The sequence below is a fragment of the Diadema setosum genome, chromosome 15, assembly GCF_964275005.1.
Source record: "Diadema setosum chromosome 15, eeDiaSeto1, whole genome shotgun sequence".
Classification (NCBI taxonomy): Eukaryota; Metazoa; Echinodermata; class Echinoidea; order Diadematoida; family Diadematidae; genus Diadema; species Diadema setosum.
This window is the reverse complement of record NC_092699.1, coordinates 33,458,429-33,484,157: the sequence shown is the minus strand read 5'-3', so window position 1 is coordinate 33,484,157 and position 25,729 is coordinate 33,458,429. Positions and strand designations below refer to the sequence as shown.

The following is a 25,729-nucleotide window of genomic DNA, read 5'->3' as shown; positions in this document are numbered from 1 at the left end:
CTTAGCGCGCTGCATGGTCATTATGCACTACCTTAGGACGAGATGTTCGAGACCCGCAGGACGCTATCATTTTTTCTCTCTCTTTCTTTGTGTTTCTTTTGGCAGTTCAGCTTTATTCCGATCGATGTCATTTATCGTATTATCTTATCAATTATACTACCCCACGACACACAGTCGCTCAAGTTCCTCTTTTTTTTTGTCGGAGGCTCTAGGTTGGATTTGCTTCATTTATCATACGTATTGTTTAAATTGCCCTTGGTACAGTGCCCCGCTTGCCACCTTTCCTTTTCCCTTTCCTTTTCTCTACGTTTGTTCCTGTTATATTGTCACAAGACAGGTCGGAAAATAATTTGCATAACTCAACTGGAGCAGGAATGGCAACTGAATGAATTAACTCTAGGCCAGGTGTATGGCGTCTCACTCATCTCTTTGAAATTCCAGGATGTTATTGTTTGACGCAATAACGGAGTTGTAGACAGGTTTTATGTTGCTATAGAGGTATCTTGTGCCACATGAGTAGAAGGCATCACTGTTCAGTAGTAGTAATGAACTTTTTCATGTCCCTCCATGTCAATTATAGTGTGGTTTAAAGGGGTTGTGTGTCTATCTGCCAAAGAAAAGGAATAACTTATTTTCGTCATGGCTGTTTCTCTATACGTAGCCGTAGGTAATGAGTGTTGTTGGTATCTGAGCAGTGAAGAACAGAGCATCAGGCTAAAATCCCCCTTAGTTATACGCGCTAAGCGTTCAATTTGATATATCTTTCTTTATGAAGTCAATCCCTGCTAATGGAGTTACAGAATTATGTTATGACACGTTTCACTGAAAGTTTGTAAAGCAAAGTTTATGGACAAGGCAAGCAATTGTACATGAATATACCTACCATTGATTTCAGAGGGAAATTATGGTATGCATAAATGTAAGGGTATCATTGCTTTGGAATTGCTGAGACAATATGCTTGGCACGAGGGCTTCCACTTCTAATAACTGATCCCTTTGAAGATGTGTCGGTCACGGGTGATCGTCATGATTCATCTTTCACGTAGAAGCTTGCGTTCCACACTCTTGGTTCAAGAAGACTTACCATCATACTTCAAATTGTTATTAAAGGTAAAGACTCAAAATCAGACAAGTTTACGTGTTATCTCTATGGGAGGTGATTTTTTTTTTTTATGTGTATTAACTTGACAACGTTTAAGCACCTTTATCTCAGATGATTTTGCTCCATTTCCTCTGTAACTTAAGTGTGTGGTAACTGAGACAATAAGCTGCAGTAATCATGCATGTTATTCTTTGAAATCTCCTTATTAGTTTGACAATTTTGCAGTTTAAAACTGAAAATGAGAATGGAATGTGGACAAAACGATTCCTGATTCATCTTTCACATACATAACTTTACGTTCCTCTTTTTTTTCTCGTCGAGACGTATGGCCGAGTGGTTAAAGGCGACGTCTCAGAGACGTGAGGTTGCACACGTGCGGGTTCGAACCCCACAAGATCACGAAACAAATTACTTAGCTATTTTACTTTTTTTTTCTTCAATTTTGTATTACATATATCGTCCATGTAGAAATCACATTCGTATATAAACGCACCTATACACACACACAGACACACACACACACCATATCCCTCTTTTTTGTGTTGGAGACCATATTGCTTCGACTGCTGCAAAATTTTGCAGGCTGACTTTGTCAAACCGATCATAATATGTAATGACGACGACGAAGGTGTTGTACTTTGAACAATTGTCTTTCAAGACCACATCATTGTTTTGTACTTTGATGACGTCATCACACTGAAAATTGTGATTAAAGGCAAGGTATCAAAACCAGCCGATTATAGGTTTTATGTTTACGGCACGTATTTTTCCCAAGTTGCCAGAAATGGCATAGCGACATCAGTAGTTACAAGGCCGCATTTCCGTCTAGCAATGCAATACATGTTCACGCGGCCACGTTGGTTGAGTGGGCATTGACTTTTCTCCCTGTAATATCTATACATTTCTTTTTTGCCTTACCATTTCCGTGGATGTCCCGTGGCCGAGAGGTTAGGGAAACGGTTTTGCATGCAAACTCAATTATAACTTCAAGGTGTCTATATCACATTCTTTTCTTTGTCGATCACAGATGACCGACATCTGATAACCCCAAGCGTATCACCTAACTCGTCAGTCTGACGAGTTTCATATCTCGTTTTTTATTCTTCTTTCTTTCTGGACAATTTTGTGTCGTCAATATCTCAACAATGACATTACGGAATAACATGACATTTTCAGTCAACATGTCTCATGACAAAATCTAGCCACAATAAGGTTTTCATGACAGTAACATATCTATGACGTCATCTAGGCGCCATTTTGTGATTTTCGGACCATGTCACATGATCGATCATAACTTCATAACTAGATGTCATTTCTGTATCATTTTCGCTGGACATAAAGTTCAGGTCACGCTCTATCTTACTTTTTAACGCTAGTTACCCAGGTCATCATTAGGCGCGCGTAAGCGCGCGTCAAAATTTTAAAAGGCTCAAAACGACTTCCCAATGGGAAATCTCGAAGTTTCAGACAATTTTAAGCATTTCAAACATTTTCTCGCGTGCGCGTCCGTCCGCGCAATTTCGCGCGCAGAGCGCGTCAGCAACATGAAAATGCAATTTTTTTTGACTGATTTGGATTCCTGATACTTTGAGTAACAATATCCATTGATTTCCGATCGATTTCGACCCATAACAAAGGAATGCACAGGCGTCAAAGTTGAAATTCCGCACGCGCGTCTTTCTGCAAATATAGTGAAAAAACATGTCTTTGTTTATTTCGTCATAGCTCTTTAAATCGTCCGTTGACCCTATATTTTACAAGAGCTTAAGTTACAGAGGAAATGGAAATCACATTCGTATATAAACGCACCTATACACACACACAGACACACACACACACACACGAACCATATCCCTCTTTTTTGTGTTGGAGACCATATTGCTTCGACTGCTGCAAAATTTTGCAGGCTGACTTTGTCAAACCGATCATAGTATGTAATGACGACGACGGAGGTGTTGTACTTTGAACAATTGTCTTTCAAGACCATGTCATTGTTTTGTACTTTGATGACGTCATCACACTGAAAATTGTGATTAAAGCCTAAAGGCAAGGTATCAAATCCAGCCGATTATAGGTTTTATGTTTACGGCACGTATTTTTCCCAAGTTGCCAGAAATGGCATAGCGACATCAGTAGTTACAAGGCCGCATTTCCGTCTAGCAATGCAATACATGTTCACGCGGCCACGTTGGTTGAGTGGGCATTGACTTTTCTCCCTGTAATATCTATACATTTCTTTTTTGCCTTACCATTTCCGTGGATGTCCCGTGGCCGAGAGGTTAGAGAAACGGTTTTGCATGCACGCTCAATATAACTTCAATGTGCCTATATCACATTCTTTTCTTTGTCGATCGCAGATGACCGACATCTGATGACCCCAAGCGTATCACCTAACTCGTCAGTCTGACGAGTTTCATATCTCGTTAATTTTCTTGTTTTTATGTGGAATGGAAAAAGAGAAAAAGAGAAAAAGAAAACACTTTTGGCATTAAGACGGAGATTCACTCACACTGACATCATGGGTGAGAGGTTGGTCCTGGCCTCCTCGGCGGAGGCCCCCTCAGGCCCCGCCCCATCCCCTTTGATGAGGCTGGAGTACTTGTTGTTGGACTTGAGCCACCTCTTCAGGATGTCCAGTGCCTTGTTGTGGTAGGCCTCGTTGGTGTAGCTGACGGCAAGGGCCATGAGGGCCACTTTGTTATCTGGGCTGAGCTCCAGACACCTGACGGTCAATGCAGCCAAAGCAGATTTAAAGGTAGTTGATACCTTTTACATACCTCCCAAAATGCAGCAAAACATTAAACATAAACCTCAGGGGACTTGTTTAGGCCACTGCTGAGAAATTTGGAAGTCAACAGTTATCTACAATTTGAATAATGCACAAAACTCAACTACTCAGTAGTTCTGTGTGTCAGCCACACTTAAGCATTTTTGTTGCAGTCTTCTGTATTATTTTATCTATAAACACAAATCTAAAAGTATAAGAGCTGATGTAATAACATATAGAGTGTGTGGCAAGAATGTATATAGAAATGTTTGTAAGTTTTGATGAACTTTCTTCACAAAATATACATGATGGACACACATGCAGTGCATGGGTCTGCAAAGGTAGCCTAGTAATGTACTGGAATTTACGGTGAGCCCCTCAAAAAAAATCAATTCAAAATCTAACGGTCAATAAAAATGTACTAAATGTTACCTTCCACTTTCAATACTTTTATGGGAGTTTCTAAAATGATACTCTCTTCAACATACCACTGTATTTATACAACTCTTCATTTAAGGCATGCAAATGGGATTCCCTACCTTTAATACAGTTCAAGAGTCAATTCTATGTAAGAACTGCCTTGGGTTTAGTAAAACCCATGCAGGCAAGAACTTCTTGGCAAAACAACAGTGTGCATTTGGCGTATGTGTGACTCGCCACAGCATAAAACTGGGCCCTGTTTCATAAAACTTGTTATCAATAACAAGTTATGATTATTGTAAAGCAACTGAAATCCTTGCATCTAATTGGCAAATTTGTCATAGAAATGTGACAGTTGTTGCTGATAACGAGTTTAATGAAATGGAACCCTGATAAAGTCTGTGATATCACAGCTTGAAAAACAAAATGTCTGTTTCAGTAACTGGAGTCAACAAAAGGAACAGATATTTGACATCATTTTCAATATCAAGGCTTGATTTCTATTATTGCTATCATTATCATCATCATCATCATCATCATCATCATCATCATCATCATCATCAAAACCACAATAATACAGGCTTGACTAACCTTTTAAGTGCTGATATAGCTGCCTGCTCCTGCTCATTCTCTGCCTGTGTTGTGCCTAAATACTGCCATGCCTGCATAAAAAATAGATAAATAAATAAAAAATAAAGATAAAATGACAATAATAATAAACAATCAGTGCAGTCAAAGTTCGAATCCACCTTAACAATTCTAAAACCAAGGATACATGGTGCCATATCGGTGATATATCAGTCTTGCTAATAACGTTTACACTCTCCCACATCTTTTATATTGTGTCTGATTACTGTTTGGAAATTACACTTTGTGGTGGTTTTTTACCAAAGTTTTGCCAGTCAACCGATACTCACAAAATCTCCACAAACACTTTTAACTGATGCTAAATTTTTGGCAAACACAGTCATCACCTAATATCTTATTTATACAGCAGCCTAACTCACCTGCAAAGCGACTTTGAACTGTCTTTAAAAATATGGTGGCTGGTCTGTTCATACTGTTTACACATCTCTACAAGAATCTACCTCCACTGACAGTGTGCCTCTAAGATCAATCATGGGTATCAGTTTAATTTCATCAAGTGTTCCCTTTATCTGCTTGCTGCACATATTAAAGTGCAGTAGACGGTAAGGAATTTTTAGTACTACAAAACTAAGCATTTGCTGACACTGATAAATCAGCTTCATCTGATGAATACAGTGTTCTTATACTGAGCTTGAAAGAGCATGAAGAGCTTGTAAACTACATCTAAAGAATTGGTTTGAAACACTGGACTGGATTGCCTCTGCCAAATCAGCTATTTCCGATGCTCCTGAAGACAATGAAATTGTGCCCAGTATAAATAAACTGTTAGATGTTGACCTGAAAAGACACTGTGGGTTGAAGTCTGACACATACATAGCACTCACATTAATCGAAGCCATCGTTCAAACACACTTATTGTAAGGATCAGGCTTTTTCTTACTTCCATGTGCTCCGGATCTTTCTGGACCTCGGCCTCAAAGAGGAGGACAGCATTGGCAAGGTCGCCCTCTTTTAACTTCTTGAGGCCTTCCTCAAACGGGGACGGGTGGTTACGGAGGGGGTTGTCCTCCTCAAATGAGTAAGGCTGCAAGAAGTCAGGAATACAATTGCACACAGGTCAACTCAAAACAAAACAAAAAAATATAAAAGAATTGAAATATAGCCACGTTCATCTACAAAGTGTCAAAGTTACATACAAATTTACATGTTTACAAATATACTGGCTGGTCCTGGGGCCCATTTCATAAAACTTGTCATCAGTGACAAGTTGTCATAGATGTGACAAGCTACTGAAATTCTTGCATCTGATTGGCTGAGAGCAAATTTGTCATAGAAATGTGGCAGTTGTCACTGATAACAAGTTTTATGAAACAGGCCCCTGAAGGGCATATGAATAAACATTCAGAGCCTTATAGACAGTACTTTAGTATTCTGCTGGCTGAAAAGTAAGCTATATTTTTTTTGGTGGAAAAACAGCATTGCATTTTTACCTTTCCTGCAAAAGGAATGTGCAATGATACAATTTGAAAGGAAATAGTACGTTTTACAAAACCTGGAAAACTTTTGTCAACCATACAAAATGCTAAAAAAAAAAATAAAAAAAAAGTGGCAGTTTGCATTTCTGCTTGTGTGAAAGAGCAGTCACCTGATCTTGCATTTCAGCGGTCTTGAATTCATCGAGCCACTGGTGTTCTTCCCTCTCAGACCCCGCCATGCTCTCCCACTCCGCCTGGAGCCTATCCCAGAATTCCTGGTCGGCTGGCATCGTCCTCTCCTGATCAAAGTCCCTAACCCACTCCTCGGCCGTGTACTCCTGTGACAAAGATCAGATAATTCTCCTTAAAATCACATATAATGTGTTGACAAGGCAGTGCCAGTGCACAGCGCAAGCTCACTTTTATTATGCTGATAGTACCCGAAAAACATAATCTCAAAACTTCCATATTTTTGTTGATTTTCTCAGCTATTTTACACGCTGGGAAGAGAAATATCAAGATATATATTGTAAGCTCTGAAAATGCATTTCTATTGTGAAGTGGCAATGTTTTAGGCACAATAAAAAGGGAAAAAGTAGACTGATGTGAGTATAGTTTACTGCGTATACGCTCTGCCCATGCCTGCTGCAGTATTTCTGCATCATCAGAAGTACACAAGTGAACACAAAAAGTGTGACCCCACTTGACCACCGCATGTTGCATGTGGTGCACAAGATTGCCGCATTCATACGCACGTAGTGTACGGCCAGCATATGGACCTGACCACTAGCAACTAAATATTTGCATACATATACATGTTAGGGCAAATTAAAGATGTCACTTTTGCCGCCACTCTGCCCGGTATTGTAAAAGTAGAAGTCTTTGTGCCATAAACTTTTCTGGCCCATCAGACATATCACTTTTGGTGCTTCTGTAACCAATATCGTGACTGTCACATTTTTTTGCACAATCATATTTCTTCATGCATCTTGTACGAAAAAGAATTTCATGTTTTTGTTTTCACTGACTGTCAGCACTTAGCTAATAAGTGTAGCTACAAGTGGACAAAGAGTTGCTAATCAAAATATCAAAACATTTTAAGTTTCACCAAAGTATTGTACACAAATTTCAAGACTGCAAAAATTTCTCACTTTCCGTACCCGGGATATATCAAGAGCAAAACTGAATTTTTGTTAGTGTAATTTTTTCACCTGAACCTCATATATGGCTATTTTTTTTTTTTTTACCATTTCATTGATTACAAAATAGATTACTGCTTATCACTTCTTAAAGGGGAAGGCTAGTAACTGATCAGTGGGAATCAGTGGAAATGCTGGGAGATGATTGTTCCAATCATTATGGGATTCATTCAAGAGTTCATTGTATATCTATTGTTGTGTGAAAATGATTTGCTTCAGAACGGTTTCATATTCAAGTAATGTGCAGTTTAATGCTTCCAGGTTAGCATCCCTGGTCAGTGACGGAGCATTAGTCTGCACATTACTTGAATATGAAACCGTTCTGAAGCAAATCATTTTCACACAACAATATATATACAATGAACTCTTGAATGAATCCCATAATGATTGGAACAATCATCTCCCAGCATTTCCACTGATTCCCACTGATCAGTTACTAGCCATCACTTCTTAAGTTTGATAGTAAGAGGAGTAATATTCAGCAAATGATAACTGCACTGACTCATTCAACATCAATGCGATTGCTATATAAATTGCACGTTGAAAAATATAAAACTGCCAACTACAGCAACTACAAGAAATCTACAATAAACTGTTTCCACTGATTTGCCCAAAGCTTGAAATGTGAACTATACGAATATTTCAATATGATGCAAAGCAAGTTTTTAACTAAACCTGTTTGATAAGAGGACTACACTACACGTAGATATCTGTTTTCACAAGGCTAGTATCTGTGTTCTCACAAGTGTCAGTTTGTAGATCCCTAATTACAGGTAGATGCTAAGACTACCTCTTTCAAACTTTTTTATTGCAAAGATCATGAAACTGCACTCCACTCTACAGAGCACATGAACATCTGGGCTCTCTATTACAAGACAAGGGCTTGAAGTGGCATAATTTCTGACATAATCTGTGGGCACATATAATAGTATCACAAAAAAATTGTATGTGTGGTACAGGTTTAGTGAAATAGTGCACCTGATTTAATGCGGATGGGAGGAGATCCTTCGATAACACTGTTTGAAAATTTGCCATTACTCACATGTCTGTTTTAACTAGAATTTTGGGGCACTATTTCCTTGAATTTCAGTTGTTGATATCATAACTCATAATATAACTTCTACAATAATGATCTCTTTCTTTCTTTTTTTTAATATATCAAACCTAAGTGAAATAGCCCACTACAAAACAAAATTAAATTTCAAAATAATTCTGAAAGCAGGCAAGTGATACAGTATGCAAAGAAACTCATAAGCAGGTATAAACACCCAAATTAATGCATGAAGCAAGAAGCTATGAAAATCATGACTAGATCTAAATCTAGAGTATGCTACAATGTAAATACAAGTTAAGCATTTTATGTTGTGTGTACGTCATCAAAAGCTGTATAGCAATAGCATAGTGAAATTTAAGCACCAAACAAGAAATGCCCCAGAGAAACTCAAAGAAATGCCCCTGAAAAAACTCAAACATTCTGCCAACCAAGAAAACAAAAATATACTAACTGGAGGAAACAAACAGACAAAACAAAATATTAAATGACATCAAACAGAAATAAGCATAAAATATTGATAGCAGATTATTCAAAGACAATGCAGCAACTCATATATCACAAAAGCTATGACTACTTCACAGTTTCAATGTAACTGGGGGTAACATTGCAATTTTCTACTGGTAAGCTTGATACATGCAGCTACTGAAACATCAAGGCATTGGTGATTTGGGGAGGGGAGATATGGCTAGCACTGTGTGGAGAAAGGGTAGTGAATGACAATGAGCTATATAGCATCTACGCAAGCTTCGGTGGTGATGGCAAGCCCAAGCTTTAACCCATCGCTTACTGAAACAGGATCCGCCTCCTCTTCCTCCTTCTCCTCCGTAATCTCCTATGCAGTGCAATGGCAGAAATTGGGAAGCAAAGGGTTTAAGACACACAGGGGATGGAGCTCAAAGGGTTCGACGTTTAACCTTTTAAATGCTATCTTCCTTTGCAAGGTTTATCTCATCTCCCATTTGGTGAAAAATATGAGCATTTCCTGAACAGCTCTCATGTTAAAAGATAGTTATACTTGTAAGACATAGACTTACATGGTCAGCGGAACTGGGGGGGGGGGGCATGGGGGCTCAGGCCCCCACACTTTTTGTGCACCATACAAAGGAATACATAAGGTGTCATTACTTTGGGCCATCCCCCCACTTTTTTTAACCCGGACATAAGTGGCACTAAAAAGAAATAGATAGAGATCTTAAGTGTGATTATGGTAAGGTTATGTTTTTTCCGCTGAAGACCCTTTTTTTTTTTTTTTTTTTTTTTTTTGCTTGTCAGCCGAAGAAACCCGGAAGTGGAAGGGGAGAGATGAGCTGAGGACGTTTTTTTTTTTTTTTATCATTTCACCCAAATTTGTTGTCAACATGCCTTTCACATTCAACTTGTGTTTCTTTTCTTGTTGTCATTTTAGGGGGTGGCAGAAATGTTGGGAGAAAGATAGCACATAAAAGGGTTAGTCATCACAGGCATTCAGAGTGGACGTACATTACACAATGTACATAGATTACAAAACAGCAGACTTGGAAGGGGTCAAACTTCAGATTAGGATTTGGTGGTTGCAATTTGTAGCTGTTGTTGATTATAATTCTCCTTGTTGTTGTTTTTTGGGGTTTTTTTCTTGGCTGTCGTCTTCAACTCGTCTTCAACGGGTTAAATGTTGACAATGAAAGGGACAAAAAATGTTATGGAATTCTGAACACAAATTCTAATCACTTAAACAAATTGTGTCATAACCAGAAATTAAGGATTAAAAAGAAATACACTGGATGCACAGAAAATGCTGATCAAACATACAGACAATATGTTATAAATGGTGAAGACAAGAGTTTTAGCAAAGTGAAAAACTAACAGTGAAACTAACACATTCACACTGATTGGCAGCAACACAGTGCAGACATGTTATGCATCACAACATCAACCAACACATTTAGTCACAGAAGAACAGCAAAGTACAAATCACAAACACCCACAGTGTACAAAGAAGTAGACTTTAACATTGGGCATATGCCATGAATGGCACTCTTTCAAAATGAGTTGCATGATGGCAAAACTTAACATAATTATGTTATCACTCATGCAATAGAAGTTTCCTTACTTCAGATTTCAGAGAGAGTGATTTATTACAACATCACATTTGAAACCATATCACCAGCCACAATGAATTCATTTGAGCCACAATTACAAGACTCTTGCAGGAACTTGCTCTCTATGGAACATTACATTTTCCAATCTTAGCATTAATACACAGCCCATCCCTTCCCATCGGCATTACCAGTGAGACATTCAAATTTGTATTCAAGAGTATTCAAATCATTTGTGGATCACCTTGGGGGTGCTTTTCGTAGTCAATCAGTGTGTGGGTCTTTCAAATCTGGCTATAGCCAGGATTAGTGACTACCTGGTATGTGAGGTGTTGGAAGATTTAACTTAATCACTTGATGAGCAGTTTTAACCTGTTTTCTACAGAATTCTGAAATCCCCATAGACATAATACACAGGCCGCAAGGTTCCCGCAAGGAACGGGTTAATTGCTTAAGTGCCACATTGCACATCCACAAGCTATAGACCGTGTTAAACTTTGGTCTACACGCAAACCGTAAAGAAGAAAAAGACGCAAGACAGACACTGATGTAGAATTCACGCACCTGTTGGGAGGCAAACTCTGAGGACCAGGCATCGGCCGTGGCATCGACCACCGATCCATCTTTACTCTTGACCTCATTGCCGTCCACCGTTATCTCACCGTCACTCAACTTCTTGATAAATTTCATGAACTGGAAAGAAATGTAGCAGATATTGCTTCATTCGCACTGTTTGATTTAAATTCTTTTCTTTTTTCAATATAAGATTTCCACGGAGTAAATATTTCTTTCTCTATTAAAGTTGTGGGAAAATATTTTCAGGGTAAAAATCATACAATAACTTACTTTTATCATATAATGTCCATTCCACTTTCATGCATTAAACATGGCAAATGTCCTCTTTTGGGAGTATGGGCTCTCTCTTTCATGTGCCACAAAACTTTACCATTTCTTCTTAATGGTTACTAGGACTGGAATAATTTCAGCAAACTATAAGTGGGGGGTCTGATAACAGCACAAGACTAACTCCTGCTGTAAGTGTAACAGCAATAAGACCTGGACTATCCGTCCAAACACATTGTAACATTTTATTCTGCCATTGTGATATCACACAGTCTATCCAGGTAACACTGAGCTGTTTACACAGACCGATCAAAGGGCAGAGCATGGGCAGTCAAACTGCAGCTAGCCCTTGTCTAAACAGCTACAATTTTTTGTCTAAGGTCTAAGTGCAGCCACACTTTGCAGTGCGACAGTTTACACTGCAAATGTGCAAGACACACAAAGGCCAGACTCAAGGTAGCTCTTACAGCTGTATGTGTCAACGGACTCTGAGCCATAATCTGACCTTTACATGACAAAGTCCAATCTCTAGAGAAGTGGACTAAGGTGCCTCCCCCCCCCCCCCCCCTCAAGCTAGCTGGTTTTTATTTGATTAGCCATGAAGCATACACGCCGAGTGTCACTAATGCAATACAACAATGAGAGCTAAATGTGGGGATTTGACAATTATCAAATAATACAAATGATTAATACTATATGATGTAAACATAAGCATATGACACAGTTATTAAAGCTCGTAGGCGATGAGGATTTAATGCAGTCTGGACTCTGGCGATGAGGGTTGAATGGGCGCAAAGCATGTTGCATCTGGAAAATGATAAGAAGGAGGGAATGAGCTGGGGTCACACCTACCTCTGAGCTCTGGAACTTTGGATCCTCCATTGACCCGAGGAGTTGAGTGGCAGTCTGGGCCAACTCACTCTTGGACTGATCTTCCCCTTTAAATTCATCGATCCTGTTATGAGGGACAAAAACAAATGCATGACATAATAACAATACCACTGACTAACGCGTATTGCTACTGCTACTACCACTACTACTACTGCAGTAACTACTACTACTACTACCACCACTACTACTACTACTACGGTAACTACTACTACTACTACTACTACTACCACTACTATTTTTACTACTACTACTACTACTACAACTACTACGGTAACTACTACTACTAAGCTACAGTGTACTACTACCTACCCTACTACTACCACTACTATTTTTACTACTACTACTACTACTACAACTACTACGGTAACTACTACTACTAAGCTACAGTGTACTACTACCTACCCTACTACTACCTACTACCTCCTCTGCTACTACTACTACAACTACTACTACTACTACTACTATACTACTATCACTTTTGATAATAATATATAACAGTCGCACAAAGTACGAAACAAAACTTTAATGAACAAATGATTTCTATACTTATCACATTGTGCAACAAAACTTAAATAGTAACACTGTAAACTTGCATGTATACAAGTCTTGGAACAAAATTTAATGGTTCAGGCAGAATAAAAAGGAGATCAGACAACAATGCCTCTAGTGTTCAAATAAAAACAAGGAAAAGTAGAAATTACGCGGTGCGTAATATATGTCCCCGCCGGAAGTAGCATTTAGTAGCAAAATGTACAATATAGGTAAAAAGATGAAGGTCAAAGGTCAAAGAAGTCAAAGGTCAAAATTCTATGTAGAAGTTTTGAAGCCCTCACCTAGTGCCATCACATAAAGCAAAAGGAATCGAAATCGGGTTAGAAATGGCGAAGGAGTAGCATTTTGTAGCCAATGTACAATATAGGTAAAAAAATCAAGGTCAAAGGTCAAAGAAGTCAAAGGTCAAAATTCTGTGTAGAAGTTTTGAAGCCCTCACCTAGTGCCATCACATAAAGCAAACGGAATCGAAATCGGGTCAGAAATGGCGAAGGAGTAGCATTTGGTAGGAAAATGTACAATACAGGTCAAAAATCAAGGTCAAAGGTCAAAGAAGTCAAAGGTCAAAATTCTGTGTAGAAGTTTTGAAGCCCTCACCTAGTGCCATCACTTAAAGCAAACGGAATTGTAATCGGGTTACAAATGGCGAAGGAGTAGCATTTTGTAGGCAATGTACAATATAGGTCAAAAATCAAGGTCAAAGGTCAAAGAAGTCAAAGGTCAAAATTCTGTGTAGAGGTTTTGAAGCCCTCACCTAGTGCCATCATATAAAGCAAACGGAATCAAAATCGGGTTAGAAATGGCGAAGGAGTAGCATTTTGAAGCAAAATGTACAATATAGGTCAAAGGTCAAGGTCAAAGGTCACAACTGAAATTTTGTATAGAAGTTTCAAAGCTCCCATGTAGTGCTATCATATAAAGCAAACAGAATCAAAATCAGGTTAGAAATGGCGAAGGAGTAGCATTTTGAACATTTTGATCACACACGGACGCACACACGGACACACGGACGGACGGACGGACGGACGGACGGACGGACGGACGGACGGACGGACGGACGGACGGACGGACACACGGACACACACACGTACGGAGCCCATTTCATAGTCCCCTGCTCGAACTCGTTCGGCGGGGACAATAAAATGGTAATAAAAATATATCAATTTACTGAGAGCAGAATCTATGTACATATTCTGCCCTGCATGATCTACTGATGAACTCAACAATGGTAAACAATCAATTTGAAAGGTGGTTCATGTCTTAATTGAAATAATGGTCCAGTTTGGGATTTTCTCATCTGCAATGGTCAGTTAATCCCCAGTTTAAGGGCTGCAAGCGAATGCTCGGTCTCAACATGTTACATGTGCTTAAAGGACAAGTTCACCTTCATTAACATAAGGATTGAGAGAATGTAGCAATATTAGTAGAACACATCATTGAAAGTTTGAGGAAAATCGGACAATCCGTTCAAAAGTTATGAATTTTTGAAGTTTTTGTGCAGTCACCGCTGGATGAGAAGACTACTGCAGTGTATGATGTCACATGCGTACAACAATATAAGGAAAATATAAAGAGAATTTCACAAAATTTCATCTTTAAAAAAAAGTACACATTCCCTTGACTCGTTACTGACATATGTTATGGGTAATATTATTCCCACTGCCTTTAGAAAGAGGCAAGTCAAGTGCTCTTTTATTATGCGAAAAAAGTGAAAATATGTTGAATTTTCTTTACATTTTCTTTATACTGTTGTACTCATATGACATCATGAGCCTTAGTAGTCTCCTCATCCAGCGGTTCCAACACAAAAATTTTAAAAATTCATAACTTTTGCATCGATTGTCCAATTTTCCTCAAACTTTCACTGATTTGTTCTACTAATATTGCTACATTGTCTCAATCCTTATGTTTATGAAGGTGAACTTGTCCTTTAACATATTGGTGTGAAGTACATGTTGAATTGAATTGTTTAAATGATGATGAGGGTATTAAAGTATTAGTGAGAAAAAAAAAGAGAAAATGTCAATATGTTTGAAGTCTACATACCATCTTGCATCTTCATTCTCGGCAAATTCTTCTGACCTGGATGAATAAGGATATGAGAAAAAACATGGTAAGGAAAACTAAAACACAAAAGAGAAACAGGAGGAAAAAAAAAAGGATACATAAAGATATGAGAGAAAAAAAAAGCTGGAAGAAGATCTGATAACTAGATAATAGTCCTATAGACAGAAGTGGAACACGAAGGTCATTTTAAAGTTATTACGCAGAAACAGAAGGAAAAAATTTAAAAACAAAGGATGCTGAACATAACTTCTCATTTTGTGGAATGTACATAAGTATGGAATACATTCACCAAAAGAACTCTGCTCATTGATCAATTTGCAAAAAGACAAAAAGAATCTTACAAGTTTTTATGTTCATTTTGACCTCATCATTGAGATGATGTTACTATGTACTTTGCATTGATTAGAAATGTGATATATAAAGACCGTTTATCATAATGATTACTATTGTCATTAATATCATCATCATTGTTTGTACTATAAATCAAAAAGATAGCATTAGGATTTCTAGATGATTTCAATCAAGATTTCAAACACAGGAGAAAAAAAAAGAATAATCAAAATATAAAATGGAAGCATTAACAGGGAAAAGGATGACAGAAAAAGTATATTTCCTTTAACACTGCAAACAGCACTATTAAGGATTACATATTTTGTCCAATACAAAACACTGAATACTCTACAGCTGTATATTAACTGCATTAATTGAACCTTGCATGCCTCATTAGCACTCAATTCATTAAGTGGCTTAAGTATTGAGACTGCCAAATAACACAAATTGAGGCTGTGCCATTTCATTACCATCTGCAGAGCACTGAACCATGAAGCAATAACATATTGCAGTTTCAATGTCATAGCTGATTAACAAATCTATCCCAACTGGTGTACATAGATGCTAGCTCATTTTCACCTTTGTCTGTATAGCAAGTCGCAAAAGGGAGGGGGGGGGGAGGGTGCTAGTGATCATGGTTGTTTGGGTCAAGGGTCAATGCTCCATATCTACCTCAGTTTTCTTTTCTTTCTTACTATTAAAACCAAAAGAGTAAGAGTTCTGCAGCACCTCACCCCCTCCCCATTCAGCTGCCCCTGCTGTCAGTGTATCTGCCTACAAGTCTATGCTCTAGAGATCTATTCTAGCAACTTGCGAGCTACTTATTTACACAGCAATGTATATGCATCTATAAACCTATCTATCCATCTATAATTCCATAAACGTATACCTATCATTCTATATCTTTCTATATGTACCTACCACATCATGCATTACTCCCATTCAAAGATCTCGCTTTGTGTATTATCTTGTATCAGTCTATCTTGTACAGGTCTATATGTCTGTTACTAGTAGTCTGCTTATGTTGAACTGTTTTTACATACAGCACTTAGTAATTAGTGATTATAAAGTGCTCTGTAGATAGATATTAGTGTTTTGTTCATCTTTACTGTAGCTTTGTCACATCTGCAATGCTGCTTTGATCATTTGATGTTACCACCACATTGTATTTTGTGCCCGATTAAAAACATGCGCAAACAATAACTCAAGTAAATTAATAGAAAATAATAATTATGAGTATTATTTATGTAAAAGAAGACAAAAAAAAACTAGAAATGTCGCTTTGGCGACTGGTATGCCTCCGCCATAATGCATGAATTTCCCAATAGGTCTAGATAGTACATGTGGACACTGTGTGATTACATATTCACAAAATTGGCAAAATATTGGAATGACAAGTTTGTCACAAATGTGTTGAATGTTCACCTTCCTTGACATAGGTTTAATTGGATGAATAGGAGAGCATGTATCTAGGGATTTAAGGACTTTAACTTGACTTTGACCCATTCATACATTTAGGCATTGAGTAATTTACAAGGTACAGGTGTGGAGAAAAAGTGTAATTTCTGAATTGAATAGTAAATTGTTACCATTTTCATCTGGCCCTTGACCCTAAAATTCATAAGATAATTACTTTCAGGTAGAACATGCATAATATGTACTAAGTTTCAAGGTAACTTGAGCCACTTCCGAGATATGGAGGAAAAAGTTAGTACAGCACTTTCACTTGATCTTTGACCTTTTGACCTTTGAGGCAAAAAGAGAAAAAAAAACTTTCCAGAAAATCTCTATTAGGTTACACACGCATACACCAAGTGTAAAAAAATAACCCTGCTGGCATTGCATAAATATGAGGGTAATAGTAAAATTTTGAAGTCTTGCACTTGACCTTTGACCCCTGACCTTTGACCCCATGAACCCTACATTCTCTAGATAATCACTTCCAGTCAGTACATGTATATACTATCTTCCATGAAGATACCTTGAACAATTTTCCAAGGTACGGAGAAAAAAAAGAAGTTTTAATATTTCTACTTGACCTTTTGACCTTTGACCTCATGACCCAAACTTTCACCAGAGAATCTTAATTGGGTAATACACGTATACACTAAGTTTCAAGAAAATATCTTCAGGCATTCAATAGATATGGTGGAAATAGTGAAATTTTATGTATTTGACCCTGACCTTTTGACCTTTGACCTTTGACCTCATGACCCAAACTTTCACCAGAGAATCTTAATTGGGTAATACATGTATACACTAAGTTTCAAGAAAATATCTTCAGGCATTCAATAGATATGGTGGAAATAGTGAAATTTTATGTATTTGACCTTGACCTTTTGACCTTTGACCTTGAGCATGTGCACCCAAAAGTTGATAGGCACAACTTCACCCCCTAATACACATACATGCCAAGTTTCATTAGGATACCTCAACAGGTTTCGATAGTTACCTTGTCCACAAAATTCATTACGGACGGACGGAAGGACGGACGGACGGAAGGACGGACGGACGGACAACCCGAAAACATAATGCCTCCGGCACCACTTCGTGGCAGAGGCATAAAAAACTCACCACAGTTTGTGTTCACTTTGCTCTAGGTACTCTTCTGCCCATTTGGTGTTGGAGGTTGTAGGAATTATGTCTGGGCCAACTGTAGGTCATAATAAGACAAAAATGAGGATCCACATTGGTATTTATAAATAACTTGAGTTAATTGGTACTCATGGCTGCAAACCTCTGCAGATCAAAAACCATACTGAGTGATGCACAAATAAAAAACAAATAAACAAACAAACAAAAACAAGTCTTACAGGCAAAAATTATATTTTGGTTAAAAAATGGAAAACTGAATATATCTTCAAATATGCTCAATCAAAATTGAGAGAATAAAAGTCACTTCAAAACATTCTTTCTTTAGATGAAGGAAAAACATGTTAGCAGCTCTTGAGTATTTTTTGACATATATTATTCATTCATTATTCATTATTCATGGCAATAGTGAAGTGTTCAGGCTGGAGCAATATTCCCTTTTGCCCATTCTCAATTTAAATCTGTGCAACGTGTCACCACTGAATCAGCACAGGCATGCCTGAGGAGTCATAAAGTTATTTGGAAAGTTTCTAAAATTCAAAGTACCTCGCAGAGTTTTTGACTCATGATTACATCAAAAGAAGACAAATTAAGTTTATAATACACTACATACCCAGTATGCCATATATGACGTATCACGCGTTATCCCGGGTACCACGTTGTGTAGCGCCACCTCACGTCCACTCAAGGACAGGCGCAGAGAAATGCATGCACTGTGTGTGCGTGTACATAGTCATTCCCATGCCACTGCATGTTATACCATGCATGCGTGGCACGCTGTGCTAGCAATAGCGTGTACTTCAGTGCAGTGCAGTGCAGTGGCTAGCGCATGCTAGCTCCAGCACCAAAATAATTTCCACTTTTTGGCAACCCAGGGTACAACCTTTTTAACAAAATAAATCATTCAACAAAATGGCTGATTTTTATTTGGTACCCCGGGATACCATTTACATGTATGTCATCATATGTCGCCAGGTTTTTATTTTTCTGAATTTTGCAAGTCAAGTGCTATAATTTGCGAATTTACATGTACCAAAAGAAAACCGTTAAATCTGACCCCAACATGAATGAAATGTGCACGTGTACATTTCTCTGTTCATTAGAGCATGCCACATTCACAAATTCGAAGTCTACTTGCAAAACTGTCGGGAAGTCTCCATTTGCAAATTTGCCAAATATATGGCATTGCCATATCAGTAAACTTCTTCCTACAATAACACAAACAAACAGAATATCACAATGGAATCAACAAAAAAATTCTACAAGAATATGAAATCAAACCACGCACACACAAAATTATTGAAATATCCAGATGAAAAGTAAGCCAAACGATGTGTATCTGATTACACACGAACACACAGCACTTGAAAATGCCAAGCAGGGGACGGAAAAAAAAATAATGGCCGGAAATAAATCAAAACTCAACAACATACCAGCATCTCTCTGCGAATCGAGGAAATCCTTTGTCCAGTCCAGGTCAGTGTCGTCGACGATCTCGCCAGCTCTCTGCTGCTCCGCCTCAAGGAACTCTGCCGCCCAGTCTGGCTGCGAGGCGAGATGCGCCACGCCTGGTGCTATGGCAACCATATCATACAACATATTGCTCAAATGCCTCTCCTTTCAATTCATCAGCTTTCAATGCACTCAGTCAAATTTTTTTTTCCCTCCCCCTCCTCCCACTCCATCATCCAGCAGAAAAGAAAAACATTACGAATAGCAAAACAACAGTAATAATGTAATATAACATCATATCTTTTGAATTCTTATCTCATCTGTGGCTATCCTTGAGCATTTTAATGAAACTAGTCCTTGGTAAATGCATCATAGTAAGACCTAATGGTGTCTCATCTCCAGCAGATTCTTGCAAAGATTCTTGTGCAATGGTACTTCCAATGAGCCACATAAAGTGTGTAACATTACATTACCTAAATGGTTTTCTCATCACTTGCTAAATCTACAATAGACAAATGTACATGGACATTTTCATGTAAAGGCCCTCGCAGTTAAAGGCATAATTTACCATTTGCAGATGAAACAAAAACCTAGCATTAGTGCTTTAAGATAGTTCTAAAATGTGAGTTAGGCATAGAAACAACCAATGTAAAAATGTGAACCAATATAATTAATGTCAAGCATTGTTAAATATACAAAATGTGAACAATAGTTATAATAAAAATGTTTCCAGACTAAACCATCTACAGTTATGGTGTAATGAGAAAAACTGTGATATATCTCCTTATATTTTAGGCTATTTTATATGGAAAAAAAAATAATTTTATATGGTAGGATGTTTGGTGATACAACTGACCTACACATATGCATCAAAAGTGATATCTGGAAGATTTTTTTGAATCACTGCTCCCAAAGGTAAACACGAACTTTAAGGAGAACGAGGATGTAAATAACCCCCGAGTGAGAAACAGCTCATTGTTGGTTGGTTTCAAAGGCTGGCCTGAGGGCCAAAGTAATTTTGATTGCTTTCTCCCAACCCAGCAACTTAGGGAAGCACATCAGGGAAAGCCTGACTTCTTGTGCTCTTGTATTGCGCTTGTTTTGTTTTGTTTGTCTCTTGTTTGATCATTCACTTGAAAAGTCTTTCAAATGGTGAAATAATATTTAGTAACTTCTTGAGGCATGAAATGTCACTTTCTGTAGTTAAACCTGCAACCATTCTTGCAATCATAATGAAATAAATGATGTACAAGTATAACATGAAACTCTCAACCTGCCACTTCTTTTGTTTAACTGCACACAGTATTCTACAAACGGAATCACAGAAGGCATTACTGGGCACTGTTTTATGAAGAGTTATATAATTGATTGTTATAGTTGATTTTAATCATAGATGGCAGCCTGTGTGGTAAGGAAATTTATAATCGATTATATCTTTTCATAAAACGGGCCCCCTGATCTGAAAGTATTATTTATGTCTACATCTAGATTGCCTGGAAAACATACCTTGGGAGAGAGCCTGTCTGCTATGAAGACTTTCTATTTCCTGCATCTCATGTAGCAGGGCATCCATACGAAAAGTCTGGGGAGGCCCAACATGACGATGCTGGTCTGCCAGAAACTCATGCACCAGCTACACAATTGTATGGCAGGAAAACAAAATAGAGAGTGGTGTTTAGTGATCAATAACATAAGCAAGAGAATTCATGCATTTGTATATTGACAAGACAGACAGAGCTCTATGAAAGCTTTACTCATATTGTAAATGAGTATGGACAATACTGATTATCCATGAAAGAGAAAGGTTCATAATAAAGATGACTTACAAAAAAACTAGAAATGTCGCTACGGCGACTGGTGTATGCCTCCGCCATAATACATGGTTCTCCTAATAGGTCTATAGTACAATGTCTTGACAATGTGTGATGACAGTTTCACACAATTGGCAAAATATTAAAATGACAGGTTTGCCACAAATGTGCTGAATGTTCACTTTCCTAGAACTAGGTTCAATTGGATGAATGATTAAAACATCAAGAGTGCAGGTATTTGGGGGAACTGATGATTTTCACTTGACTTTTGACCCTTTTACAAGTTTATGCATTGAGTAATTTTCAAGGTATTGAGAAAAAGTATAATTTCAGTTCAAATGGTAAAATAGTATTATCAAAACCTGGCCTTTGACCTTTGACCCCACAGTTCCAAAGAGAATCACTGTTAGGTAGAACATGCATAAATATGTAAGTTTCATGACAATACCTTGAGTTATTTTTGAGATATGGAGGAAAAAGTGCAATTTAGCACTTTCACTTGACCTTTGACCTTTTGACCTTTGACCTTTTGGCAAGAAACTTCCCACAGAATATATATTGGGTTATACATGCATACATCAAGTTTTAAAAAAATCCTTCAGGCACTGCATAAATATAAGGAAAGTAGTTATATTTTGAGGAGTTGACCTTGACCTTTGACCCCTGACCTTTGACCCATGACCCCCAACTTCCCTAGATAATCACTGCCCATCGGTACAAGCATATATACTAAGTTCCATGAAGATACCTTGAACCATTTGCGAGATATGGAGAAAAACATGAAATTTCAATTTTTTTTTCACAAAATAACCTGTGACCTTTGACCTTTGACCCTGTGACCCTAAAATCCACACAAAGTATCATCCCCCAAGGATATACCCTCATACCAAGTTTGATGCAAAACCACCACACGGTTCTTGAGATATCGACAAAAACAAAACGGGACGGACGGACGTACGGAAGTACGGACGTACGGACGGACGGACGACCCGAAAACATAATGCCTCCGGCCACTTCGTTGGCGGAGGCATAAAAAATATATATATCTAATTTTAAAGAGAATTTCTGGTATTCTGCTTCCAAGCAACTATTCCTGCCTACATTTGATTGTGATAATCTCCACTTTCTTTGTTTCTATTTTTCTGATTTGTAAGATAAACTGAATTGTCATATTGTATAAAAGCAAATTCATTATTTCACACAAAAGACACTTTAAATTAAAATTACAATTAATTTGTACAATTATTGCTTCGCAACCATGTTTAATCACAATGTAAGCTTTTCTGTGACACCTTTGATACATGGTACGCTGTATACATGCGTTTCAAAAAGCGAAATGCAGAAATGAGAAAATATGACTGCTCTGGTCTGAAAATCACATTTTCCACAATGGGGCAGGTGAATGTAAAACCTTGTCCATACCGTGCAGGTTTGAAAAGAAACTTATAAATGCAATCTTAGAAGCTACTTTATAGTAGGAAATTGTATAATATGCCATTGCTGACATATATTTTTCAAATAAAATTTTGGTAAGGAGAAGATAAAGCACAATTCACTGAAACCTGTGGTTTACAATAGCAGCTTTTCACTCCTAAAATTAAAGCCAGCCTTGTATCCGCACAACTCACACATTTATAATAGTTCATTGATATTTTATACCACGTAATATTGTGTAGTTAATAACTGTACCACCTCACAAATTTATAATAAAAGTTTTGAATAGATTAATGTTAGAGTCCTAAATTCTGTTCTATTGGTAGAACCTTAGAATATGGATATCACTGCATTTCTGCTTGTTTTTCCATCTCATTTTAAAGGGGAGTGAGATACCAATCATCTGCTTGTACTGGCAAATCACAGCCATGAAAGATTCAAATGATGAATATTTAAAGTCTCGGGGGGGGGGGGGGGGGGTTAAAGGGGAAGGCTAGCAACTGATCAGTGGGGATCAGTGGAAATGCTGGGAGACGATTGTTCCAATCCTTATGGGATTCATTCAAGAGTTCATTGTATATCTATTGTTGTGTGAAAATGATTTGCTTCAGAATGGTCTCATATTCAAGTAATGTGCAGTTTAATGCTTCCAGGTTAGCATCCCTGGTCAGTGACGGAGCATTAATCTGCACATTACTTGAATATGAGACCGTTCTGAAGCAAATCATTTTCACACAACAATAGATATACAATGAACTCTTGAATGAATCCCATAAGGATTGGAACAATCATCTCCCAGCATTTCCACTGATTCCCACTGATCAGTTACTAGCCTTCCCCTTTAAGGGTTCTTGTTTTTCTATCTCTCGCTCTCCTGGGTCACCTCTGTACACAGGTTTCACTGTACATCATAGAAGACATTATGGTAACACAATTAAGAGAGTTTAATGACCAGCCTGGGACAATCTTGTTTGAATTTGTTCAGGGGTTGGCTGGGGCCATGGGGCACTAACCTCCTGATCAGGGGTCTCCAGAAAGGGCCTTGCTCCGTGAACCACCTCCCCAGGTCTCGGCAGGTGCTGCAGTCCCTCCTGCTGTAGGGACTTGTCCTGAGTGAAGTGGGTGGCCAGGCGCATCAGGGGGTTGGCCGTCCCACACTCGCCCTCCACCATGTCTCTCATCGCCATGGCGACTGATGGCTAGTTGTTGCTTCGATGTTTCTGAGGCAACCAATCTAGAGTGTAGTAATACATAATAGTATACGTCACAATGACCCAAACCAAATGTTACTTGTCAGGTCATTCATCAACAAGCTTGCTATCATTTAAAACATGAAAGTAAGTCCGAGCGTTGTTGTATCTTGATATGTTAATTATTCTGTAGAAATTTTCCCAACATGATGGACATCATTCTGCCCTGAGGCCTGGGGATTGCCAGGCCAGGCAAGATCTCAAGACTAAATAAGAGCAAGACAAGAAGTGACATGCATAACTGGTTAGACTCTATGCATGGTCACTCATACTTGTACTCGCTAGCCTGACCAGACCGCTGTGCGCGACATCGACAGCGGCTGCGTGTAGTTAACTTGTAAGTTGTACTCATGCCATGGTCTATTTACAAACTTTTCCCTATATTTCTTCAATCCTACAATCGGATCCTTTATTTCAATTAAGATCCTACCTAAATTTCGCAGTTGGTAGATACTACTAGTGTGATGACAGTCAGCCAGCCTCCTCTTGCCTTGCCTGTAGATGTCCTACTCCACTGATAGCTCCGAGTCTGACTAGATAGCACCTGCGCTGATTGCATGCTCCATCCACCACCATACTGCACCAACGCACTGTGTTATGCATGCAGTGTATATGCAGGGAGGTGAGCCTCCTCTCACCTCCCTGGTATATGCCACCGCGCCGCTTGTATTGCGTACACCGTACCTGTGCCGTTCTTGTGTAATGCACGGCTTCCGTGCGTACGTGTGTATAACGTGTGTGTGTGTGTGAATGTGTGCAACAAGGGTGGTACCAGGGAGGTGGAAGTGTCCTCTCAAAACAGTACAACATTGGGGGGGGGGGGGGGGGGGGGAATCGCTTTCCATACCGGTAAGCCCCTGGCCACCCCCCCCCCCAAAAAAAAAAATAATATTAATAAATAGATAAATAAATACACCACACACACAAACAAACAAAAAACGAAAAAAAAAAACATCTTAACAGTTTTCCTTGAAAATTCTTGATATCAGTTTTTACATAATTTACATGGATGTTGTGGATGATATATAATTTCATCATCCACAACATTATATAAGTTTATCTTTATAGACGTGTACTTCATCTAGTGAATTCTTTTTTTTTTTTGTTATGAAAATGTTATTCTTATAGGTTGTTACTGTCCATTGAAGTTTCCATCTAACGTGAGAACAGATCATTAAACTTTTTAAAGTACCAGGTATTGCACTTGGGAAGTTGGTGCAGTGACGAAATTTGCCATTTAGAGTCAATATATTATTCACCACGTTTTTAAAATGGGGCCCAGTTTATATTAAATGTCTGGTGCCACTTCCGGGTTTCATCAGCTACAACAGCCCCCCCCCCCCCCCAAAAAAAAAAAAAGGTGAAAAAAAAGACCTTTAACCCGCTCTCACTGACAAAGGGGAAAAATCGCTCTGGTACACCTTGCATTTTTTAATCCTGGTGTCACTTCCGGGGTTTAAAAAAAAAAGAAAAAAAGTAGGGGCCCAAAGTGGTTACACCCCCCCCCCCCCCCCCGTTCCGCCGCCGGCCATATCATAGCCGTACCATTTAGCAGGACTCGACTCTACCTCTTCTCTTTTCCTCTTAGGCAGCTAAATAGGACCACTTAAATCTTATGTAGTTTTAGTGGCCCTTAAAAACAAGAAATCTGTAGGCCTAGTGACCTGAAATAAACTGAAAATAATGACAATCTATTGTTATTTAGAATAATAAAATAATCTTAGTTGCTTGATGAGACCACCAGATAGATAAACGCTTTTTATAGAAGTTTGGTGGCCCGACTTCAATTAGGGGCTCCGGGGCGGGGGCCACCGCTACACTAACTAG

General features: G+C 38.5%; 1 protein-coding gene across 1 annotated transcript in view; it reads right to left on the bottom strand.

Moving 5' to 3' along the window:
• The window catches only part of LOC140239259 (peroxisomal targeting signal 1 receptor-like), a 30,009-nt gene extending 5,593 nt beyond the window's left edge, over positions 1-24,416 (bottom strand). Inside the window, exons 1-12 of the mRNA XM_072319135.1 lie at positions 24,333-24,416; positions 23,666-23,886; positions 20,914-21,040; positions 19,389-19,529; positions 17,938-18,016; positions 15,013-15,048; positions 12,376-12,478; positions 11,245-11,373; positions 6,523-6,690; positions 5,818-5,961; positions 4,881-4,951; positions 3,612-3,824 (exon numbers count right to left, since the gene is read on the bottom strand). Coding sequence (XP_072175236.1) covers positions 3,612-3,824; positions 4,881-4,951; positions 5,818-5,961; positions 6,523-6,690; positions 11,245-11,373; positions 12,376-12,478; positions 15,013-15,048; positions 17,938-18,016; positions 19,389-19,529; positions 20,914-21,040; positions 23,666-23,839 — 1,385 coding nt within the window. The 5' untranslated portion in view covers positions 23,840-23,886; positions 24,333-24,416. The remainder of the gene's footprint in view (positions 1-3,611; positions 3,825-4,880; positions 4,952-5,817; positions 5,962-6,522; positions 6,691-11,244; positions 11,374-12,375; positions 12,479-15,012; positions 15,049-17,937; positions 18,017-19,388; positions 19,530-20,913; positions 21,041-23,665; positions 23,887-24,332) is intronic.
• Positions 24,417-25,729: the final 1,313 nt, after the last annotated feature.